Source organism: Xiphophorus couchianus, chromosome 19 (genome assembly GCF_001444195.1).
Source record: "Xiphophorus couchianus chromosome 19, X_couchianus-1.0, whole genome shotgun sequence".
Classification (NCBI taxonomy): Eukaryota; Metazoa; Chordata; class Actinopteri; order Cyprinodontiformes; family Poeciliidae; genus Xiphophorus; species Xiphophorus couchianus.
In genome coordinates, this window is record NC_040246.1 from 4,036,546 (window position 1) to 4,046,296 (window position 9,751).

Here is a 9,751-nt window from a genome sequence, read left to right on the forward strand (position 1 = left end):
AACAGATGAGGCTAAACCTGCTCTCAGACCCAAACACAAACCTGACTCCATGCAGTGGGACTGGAACGATTAATTGTGATTAATCGTTTATTGAAATAATTGTCAATTAGTTTAGTAATCGATTAATGGTTAGCTGGAGAATGCAGACGCAAAAAATTCATTTGCTGAAAGAACGTCACATTCAGAGCAGTAAGCCAAAGCTGTACGTAGAATATGTACATTTTGTATTTAAGATCAAAATAAAAAATCTTTGTTCTACGCAGAACTCCTAAAGTTACATAGTTTTAGCTTCACCTGGTGCAAATTCTGTGAAAACCTCTTTTGCTATCCGATTATTATTAATGCAATTGATCGACTAATGATCGAGCCTTCACTGAAGGGTTGCTCTGCTGCTGCATTGCAGGCAATAAAATGTTTATTCTCTCATTTAAAAAAGAAATTGAACTATTTGTATTTTTCATGTATTTCTACTGTTGTATAAAACAAGCTTAAGTGGTTAACTAAAAAAAACATTTACAGAATGTGTAAATTTAAAAAAAAAAAAGATTAATCGTCAAACAAAACAAAAAAACCTAAATAATTGTTAGTTGCAGCATTAAAGAAATGAAGTTCTCCCTTCAAAACGACGAGAAGAAGTGACTTCACACAAGAGCTTTGGGACTCTTGGTTGAGTTTTAATGCTCACATACAGTACAGCACAGTCAGAAGATCCTCTGGAGATCTCACAAACACAAAAGCAAACAGTTAAATACGTAGATAAAGTGTAGCACCAGCAGAGCCTCAGCGGACTCTCCTAAAAACTCTTACTCGCTGTGATTTTCAAAGTAAAACGCCTCCGTCTGAATGTCACTGGACACGGTTCACCTGCAGTATCTCACAGCAGCGTTCACTTACAAAGGTTAATCATTTAGAAAAGGACGCATACCGTACCACCAAAAGTGGCATACAAAAGCAATATTAAATAATAAATGCATTTACATAAGCGTCAGGGGTTTCAGGTGTTTTGGCAACTTTCTGTATCGACACTAATGTTTAAATAATAAAAAAATAGAAAAACAAAAAAGCGTCTTCTGAGAGTATATGAAGCGGAGATAACCGGCACATAACAATCTTGCATTCTAAGACGTAAATATATCACACCGACTGTGCCGTCATTTTCTTTTCTTTATATTCTGCGTTATTTTGCTTTGCTATACTGTTTAAATATTCAAGTTATACAAAAACAAAGAATGACAAATCCATTACTAATACGGTAATGTGAAAAAATAGTATCAAAGGGATTTTCTAAACTTGTGAATCGAATGCGACGCTGCTTTAAATGCGCCGTTGTTCAGTACTGGTACAGTTATGTATTGAGCCTGCTAAGTAGACAAGATGACAAAATGTTTGGTTGGTGATTTATGATTGTTGTGGAAAAAAAACATCTTTTTTTTTAACTTATTGGGCTACGTGTGTGAAAGATGTTTTTCAGAGTCAAGATTGTACAGTTCTGGTCAGAAATTTACCTCCACCCATGAACATGACATTAGTATGATATTATCATAATTTTGAGCATTTAATGATTTTATTATCATTTAATTTCTTTTCTTTTTTTTCCAATTTGTTTCCATAATAGACAAGAATGGAACAACATAAAACAGAAATTAGGTCCACAACTTTGGATTTGTTGTGGATTTTCTCTAATAATATTCAAATATTTACATACACACACCCTCACTAGTCTAGTTAAATATATCATAACAGAGACATTTTATCATGGCATCCATGATAAGGATGAGTGACTTCTGACTGGAACTGTACGTCGAGATCTGTGAACGTAGATCAGGTAGAGAGAGAACAATAGGCGAATTTGTGATAATTGCGTGTGACATCATGAAATTATTGGCAAACTGGTTCAGAAAGAGTCTTCTGGTCTGTGAGCCTCTGGGAATCTCAGTCTACAAGTGTCAGATCAGATTCTTTGGCTGTCCGTCTGCTTTGATTTGCTCTGTTGGTTAAATAAAACTCAAGTCAAATTTCCCCCGCCCAACAGCAGACGTTTTTAATTTTTAGCCTCTCGGAACATAAATGAATTACTTTCTGTAGGTTTTCATCCGCTGAAATGCCCTTTTACGATCCCATTAGGACCATTTAATGCTAAAACGGAGGTAAAACTTATGCTAAAATGTTTCTAAAAGGCTGAAAATGTAAAGCATAAGAAGGATCCTAATTCAAACGGAGACTTTTTCTCTCCCATCGGATCACAGACCGGCTGCCCAGAGAACCGAACCCCTCTAGAATGTTCTACCGGACACCGGGTTTGGCACAGTTTTCAGAACTTGGTCTGCTTTAGTTTGTCGATGTGGTAGCACAGCTTCAAGGCCGGCCCGAGCTTCAGTCCGAGGTACTTCATGATCATGTCACTCTTCAGGAGCAGCAAGGCGTTTCCGTCAATCTCCTGGAAGAAGAAGATTTATTTTTTATTTATAACAAAACATTTATTTACAATAATGAAGTGCACAAAATACAATTAAAAACACAAGATATCACATCAGGACAAGCTTAAAAATAATTAAATAAGGTGCTTGTTAAATATCAGTTTTCCCTAATGAGATTTCACAAAATCCCATTGAAACCCCATAGCTGCAGGGAATTTTTTATATTCCCAGTGGCTCTGTGGGAGCAAAACTCCGGCCTCAGCCTGGCCTTGACGTTGCACTTCCAGAGAGCCTTGGCATCGAGTTGGTGCATATGTGGAAATCAGTGAGGTTTTCCTTCTGGACTCACAAAAACAACTGTAAGGAATTAATGATGGATACTTAATAGTTATGAATCAAACGTCCAGTCAGGCATAAATGTATCAAAATTAACTGAGTAAACGGATTTCCTTAATCGGGGAGCTATTTTTGCAACTTTACAAAAAATAAATTTGGAAAAACAAAATATATCACAATTGAATGCATGAAATATCGGCACTGACATCGGTATCGGCCAATATTCGTCTTTTCCTTTTACATTTTGGTAAAAGAAAAAGTTTTATTTATCGGTCCGATAAATAAAAGTGGGCCTATTTTAACAACCAATATTGAGTTCCTTGTTCTTGCCATTTGTTTCGGGAGGTGCAGGAGAAAAGGGAGGTCTTTGTTTTGTCATGTGACAATGACAGTTTTGATGCAGCAAAGGATTGTGGGGAGTTTAACTGAAGCAGCGAACCAGTGGTACTATTGGAAAGGTCAGCATCTGATTAGTTGTAAATCACTCTCCTGTAAATGGATTCTTCCATTAGCATTTCAAACTGCTGACCGTGAAAACAGTAATCTTGCTATAAAAGTTGGGTTTCATCTCTACTGCAGGTGCTTGAAGGCAAATCAAAACAGAGTGTGTTGGATCTTTAAAAACTAAATGGTGAACCAAACAATTAATTATGGCGATCAGGCTTGGATCTTTTCCCTCACTGAAAACATACCTGGAGTTTTGCCTTGATTCTTTTATGCATTTTTGAGAAATCCTTGAATCTCCCATGGCAACCATTTTGACACGTTTAAATTTGTACTTTTCAGGAGAACGGTTGTAAACAGCATAATGCAGTGTTTTGATCACTTCCTGAAGGCGGGGTGTTGGAAAGAGCAGCAGCTTCTTAAAGGGACAGAGGCCCAATTTCAAGGCATCTAATTTAGAAGTCAAATCTCTTTAAGGTTATATTTTAAGTACAGAAAATTTTTATATCACCTGAAGGTGACAGCTTCTTGTTATTTGTGCTATAAAATGGTACTCTGGCCCAGAAAATACATAAATATATTATTTTAACATTATGACTTATGGGTCTTAAACATGGGATTATTTGACAGTCTCAGAAACCTCATCTGTGGGATGAAACCATCATTTCAGCTCAATCTAAAGGTCTTCTTCAAAGTTCTCGTCAGAGCTGTGAGAGTCACACACCTAAGAGTTCATATCGCTGCACACACATCCGACTCACGTGCTTCCTGAAGATGTCTGCATGTGGGCCCAGAGCCTGGGGATCTGCATCTCTGATGAACCAAACCACGTCCTCCACAGACCACGTGGTCGGGTCCTTATTGGCCGGAGCTTTGGATTCCTGGGATTCTGGAGACACATTATATCCTCCTGAGAGAACAGAGTGAGGAGTTTTTACTCCTCTCGGCGGAACAAAGGTCAACACCAGGACAGGTTTGTGTTGGGGCGGTCTCTCACCCGTCCTGTTGCCGTCCGGGAACATGTTGGGGCTGGAGGCCGGCTGCCTGCACATGCTCACGGAGCCCAAGCCGCCGGAGAACTGCTGCGAAGAGCGAAACCCGTAGGAGGACTTGGAGGAGTAGGACGAGTTGATGGAGCCGAAGGCGGAATCGCCGTGGTCGACGGAGTAGCGCTTGCCTTCTGACTGGTCTCCATGATAGTCGTCGGCCACAGACGTCTCAGCTAGTGCCAAGATAGAGCCACGTCAAGACAGAATCAGAGCAAGTTTGGTGTGTGTGACTCTTGGATGCTAAAGCAATACCATCTGAGTGATAGGATCCACCGCTGCGCTGGCTAATGGGCTGATCGCTGAAGAGGTTTTCACAGTGCAGGCTGCGACAGAGCTTCTTGAGGAAACGAAGCACATAGTCGATGCTGTTCACCACAGGGAGGCTCAAAAGATGCTGCTTCCCATCAAATGTGGCTGGAAGCGCAAAACGACACCAGTTTACACTTTATTTCTCACAAATCGGATTATTAAACCTCTACCGAGGGGCCGGGGGGGTTTCTCTCCTCTCAACCCAATCTCAATTTAAGTGCAAAAAGATTAAAAAAAAGTTAAGTAAACAAGCAGAGAACAACACCTGGTCGAGGTCTTGGTACAGCACCTGATATTTTTTCTCCTCCGTAGCCTTGCGTGAGGAGAGTGAACACGGTTTTTTGCTGGAAGGCGCTGTCGATGCAGCCCTGGACGGCCTGCTGCAGCACTACGGACGGCCGGTCGGGTCCGAAGTGATCTGGAAGCTGCTGGATCTTCTTCCTATCCAGGTTGGGGCCCGTGCTGGCCTGCTTGTTGATGTAGATGCAAACTGAAGCAAAGGAGAGATGGCACCTTGGATTGGGTTTTTCTGTCAAGTTTGGCTGTTTGTTTGGTTTTTTGTTTAATCTCTTGAGGTCGGGTATGAAGGGAACCCTGGAAAAGGCATTAGGGATGCAAGTTATCAATTCATGAGTTGATCTAAATTTGACTAACGAATGACTGAGAAGCGGCTATTTCTTCAAAACCAAAGATTTCTCTTATGTAAAGACAGTCATAAAGGTAGATTTTAAAAATATGTATATTATGAAACTTAAAGAGCTTGTTGAGTGTTTATATTTCAGAACAGAACCACATAAAGTTCATTTTGCATCCCACACTGGACTCTGTTTTCTCTTTGCCATTTCTGGTATGGCCCCGCCATCTTTGTTTCTGTATCAACTGGCTCTGTTTAAGGATGACCAGCAGCACCCTTTTCTGGATTGTAACCAAATTACAAGTCTAAAAGAAGGCATAAGTGGACTTTATTAGATAATCGATTGGAACTAATTTTAATCCAATAAACCATTAATCGACAATTAATCGTAAGTCATTCACTTGTTTGCATCCTTAAAAGACCCTTTTTACTTATTTCACTTTAGATATTCCAGATTTTATCTGGTCAGCCAGATAAAATCCAACTTAAAACGCTAAGATTTGTGGTTATCAGGTTTTAAAACAGGAAAAACTTCCAATTATATGTAAACTTCCATGAGGCGCTATCTTTTCTTTTTTTTACCTGTTAGCACCTGGGCTGTGGCAGAATGGGGGATGGTGGCAGCGTCCTGAGGGATGGAGCTCATATCAGGCTCGGGCGTGCTGCTGGGTGGAGAAATAGCCAGAGGGGTCATCACCATCCGTGGTTTGAGCTGTAGAAGAAAAAGTTTCAGAATGCATTTTAATCACGCAGCAGGAGGTTAATTATCAGAGTACTTTTTTAAGAGTTGTTCCTCTAAAGTTGGAACAATAACGTGTCTGCAGCAAAAAAATAAAAATAAAATCTCCCAGATGCTATGTTTTACACAGTGGTAACACTAACAAGGTATGCTGGGATTTCACAAGTTTAACTAAAATTTCTTGTCAAATAATTTCTGTGCTTTCAAGTCATTTAAATTTGAGTAGCAAGAGGAAGACACTCTCCACAGCGTGGAGTAATGCCTCAGTGTCCGTCTCGGCAAAGATCAGCAGCTGGCTATGAGCAAAACGCCGCTGACTTCCTGTCAGCTAAACATTCATCATCAGATTTTATTGTTGGTTTTTTGCGCTCGTTTGGTCTGGCTCTGGTAAGGTTCCTTACCGAACAAAGAGGTCAAAAGGTCAAATATTTTCAAACGTTCCAAGAATTACCGTATTTTTTGGACTATAAGCCGCTACCTTTTTCCCACGCTTTGAACCATGCGGCTTTTAGCCCGGTGCGGCTTTTCTGTGGATTTTTCTTCAACCACCAGGGGGCTCTTTAGCAGGAAGTGAATCATTGGAAGTCAAAATTGGAAATCAAAGAAAGTGATCATTTTCATTTAGAACAAGCACCTGCTAGCAGCAGGCACGTTGGAGAAATGTTTTCAAACTCAAAGCCCCTCATCATGGAAACAACATGAAGAAGTTCATATGATGCAGCTTTTAAGTTGAGGGCTGTTGATCTGGTAGTACAGGAGGGAAATAGAGCCACTGCACGTAAACTTGGCGTGAACGAAACCAAGGTTCGGCGTTGGAGACGCCTTAATAAATCCAGCAGATTTATTAAGGCCCTTTGCTGCAGAAAACCGAGAACGGTGGAGATATCAGGGGCTTATAGATGTACATTTCTAGTTTAAAAAAATAAAAATAAAAATGTAGGTGCAGCTTATAGTATGGTGCGCTCTACAGTCCGGGAAATACGGTAAAATAAGTTTAAAAAGTGGCTGAATATCCTTCTCCAGTTCTGTGAAACAACTTCCTGCAGTCAACATGAACTGAGCTTTAAAACGTTCAAAGTTCAGGTGACGGACTCACTTGAACTCTGTGGTTTTCAACACAGCAACCACTGGACATTACGCTGTGTTTGTATTTCTAAATCTGTTTTTTGTTCATTTTTAAATCTGCTACTATATTATATTGCATCCTATTGTTTTGTACAACCAGGCCACTGTTGAAGATGAAATTGTGGATCTCAACAAGGCTACTCATAAATAAGTGGAATAAATAAAACAAAATATTAAGAAATTTTACAACTCGTTTTTGTTAGATGCTTTTTGTTTCCCACTTTATAGTTTTACGCAGTTTTGATGAATTTCTGTCCAACTCAACAGAGACGCATTTTCATAAATCAGAGATTTACTTCGACTTTAACGCAGAGTTGGGAAATAAAATGTGTATAACTTTTCATTTATTTTCAGGAGTGATTTATTGATTCACTTTTCTTAAAACAAAAACAAAAAAACACTAACCCATAAAATCCTATGTTGAAATTTTTTAAAGTAAATCTTGTATTTAAGTAATTAAGCCAACAGTAAGCTATGCTTCTTCTCCCTCCTTCTGAATATTTTCTCAAGTTGTTCTATAGATTTTGTATTTCCTTAAGTTTTACTTGATATTATGACATTTATGTTATTTTGTAACAAGTCGGAAGCCATCTATCATTTACATATTCAAAATAAATGCCAAAAAAACCCAGTTTTTGCTGTTAAATGTGTTGTTTTTGTAATAAGATCCTTCAGGCTGGTGTAAGGACTGTGGGTTTCTGGATATAGGAAGCATCATATGACTGGAGTGTTTTGTTTTTTTGTCATATGTTTAAAAAATGACAATAAAATATCCTGAATCAATTAACGGGAAGAACAGTTCAGATTTTTCAGCATTTGACCAGCTGATAGCCCAATCAGAACTCATCAAAACAACATTTTGCCAATGTTGATATCTGTGTTTTTTCCCCTTTTAATTCATAGTTAAAAATAAACAAAAACCAACAAGAAAAATGAAACCTATCAGCCAAATCAGAAATGCGCTTCAGTCTGTGTTTCCAGCTCCTTGTGCTCACATCCATTTTTAATCGCCCGCCCAGCACAGTCCCATCCATCCCCATCTGGCTGACCTTGAAGCCCGGCTTTCTCCCCCTCTTCTTCGGCACTTTGAGCGGCGGCAGCGACTCGGGGTACCGGTTGGGGAAATCCATCTTGGCCACGCTGCGGAGAGGGGGCCTGCCCCTCTTCCTGCCCGGTATCTTTCCCGGCTGGCTGGGGATGAAGGAGGGAGCCACTGCGGCCGACTGCATGTCACCGTTGCTGCTGCTGCTGTCTGACTTCTGTGCCGCTGCAGCAAGTACACTCATCTGGAGCTGCAGACAAAAAAAGAAGAAGAAGGGGGGGGGGGACCTTTCAGACCTGCACTTTGCTTGCACATTGATCCTGGATACTATAAGTCGCAGCATTAGTATCCATTAGAAGCAGGCTGGGTTGCTAAAGGAAGCGTGGATTGCAGCAACATCTGACCAGTAAAAACACTCTCAGGAGAAGCACTTAGCTCTGCCGTAATTAAACAACACAAAGAGAAGCCGTGGACGACCTGTAAGGGAACACCACCTCCGTCCTGCACTGATAACACATAAATAAACCTGATAGGGGAAGGGGAGGCGAAGACGGGGAGTCACTATTACCTGCTGTCCTCTATTGTGAAAGCCCAGCAGCAGAGAGCGTTTGTTTTATATCCAACAGGCCTAAAGGTGACAAACAGCTAAATCCCTCACAATGCAGGAAAAGCCATCTAGGTTGTTTTTGGGGGGTTTTCTGCATGCGGCTTTCTCCTCGTCTCCCCTTTTGGTGAACACACTGCTGCTGCTGCTGCTGCTGCTGCTCGGCACACAGGCTGCAGACATCTCATTAGACTAATGCATTCAGCACTGCCAGAGAGAGAGAGGGAGGGAGGGAGGGAGGGAGAGAGAGAGCAAGAGGAAGAGGAAGGGGGGGGGGGTGAAATTGACTTCACCATGGCTACCCAGCTATGAATTACCATTAAGATGACAGCGTCTACCCTGTTGTTAAAAGAAGACGAAACAGAGGGAAGGAAACAAAAAAAACTCCAACAAAAAACAAACAACAAAATAAACAGATAAGGACTGTGGTTCATCTTCTCCCCCCTGCAGCAGCGCATACAAAAAGAAACAATAAGCCGGCTGCTCTCATGCTCAAAACATCTTAAAGTGAGGAGATCGGCGTGAACGACGAGGCATGTAAACAAACGAGGAATCGATCCGTCGGCTGCACTCACCATCCGAAGCAGATGTGGAGATGTGGAGTATCCCCGCGCTCCAGGCTGCTGCTGCTGCTGCTGGCTCTCCTCCCTGCCTCCAATAGCAGAGCGCCTATATGAAAGCAAGGCGGATTCCACTGTAATACTGTACGTGTGTGTGTGTACAGCAGACACTGACAGACAGTGAGCGAGTGACAATATGTGTGTGTGTGTGTGTGTGTGTGTGTGTGTGTGTGTGTGTGTGTGCATTAAAGAGACATGGAGGGACAGGAGGAGGGGGGCCTCTGTTGTCATGACAACAAGCCTGTAAGCCCTGCCGGTTGTCTGCCATGTTTTATCAGCGACTCTGGCTCAGTGCAGAGATGATAGTTTCTCCTTTTTGTTCCTTTTAGTTACAATGTTGTTTTGGATTTAAGGCTGCACAGGTTTATTGGGTAATCACTAGCATGTTTATGTTATTATCAATTTTATAGATGTTTTATGAGGAACAAAAGA

The 9,751-nt window shown here is 41.0% G+C and overlaps 1 protein-coding gene across 3 annotated transcripts; it reads right to left on the reverse strand.

Annotated features, from left to right (window-relative positions):
• Nucleotides 1–636: 636 nt before the first annotated feature.
• On the reverse strand, nucleotides 637–9,459 carry LOC114134132 (sex comb on midleg-like protein 4). 3 transcript variants are annotated; one of them, XM_028000466.1, is made up of 8 exons: nucleotides 9,275–9,459; nucleotides 8,103–8,345; nucleotides 5,772–5,901; nucleotides 4,821–5,045; nucleotides 4,499–4,660; nucleotides 4,195–4,419; nucleotides 3,959–4,107; nucleotides 637–2,437 (listed from the first exon to the last, which is right to left on the reverse strand). In XM_028000466.1, exons 1-8 carry the CDS (start codon nucleotides 9,275–9,277, stop codon nucleotides 2,312–2,314), a joined length of 1,263 nt encoding a protein of 420 aa, XP_027856267.1. In that variant the 5' UTR covers nucleotides 9,278–9,459; the 3' UTR covers nucleotides 637–2,311. The 3 variants fall into 3 exon arrangements, with proteins under 3 accessions (XP_027856267.1, XP_027856268.1, XP_027856269.1); XM_028000467.1 differs by having other exon boundaries at nucleotides 4,845–5,045; nucleotides 9,275–9,455; XM_028000468.1 differs by lacking the exon at nucleotides 9,275–9,459 and adding an exon at nucleotides 8,664–8,870.
• Between the last annotated feature and the right edge of the window lie 292 nt (nucleotides 9,460–9,751).

Bases quoted from the DNA above. Each gene is read 5' to 3' on its own strand.
- LOC114134132 (XM_028000466.1), bottom strand. The intron at 5,046-5,771 runs GTAAAAAAAAGA...CCTTTGCTTCAG, and splicing joins CACAGCCCAGGTGCTAACAG to TTTGCATCTACATCAACAAG. The intron at 4,661-4,820 runs GTGTTGTTCTCT...TTGCGCTTCCAG, and splicing joins TGTACCAAGACCTCGACCAG to CCACATTTGATGGGAAGCAG.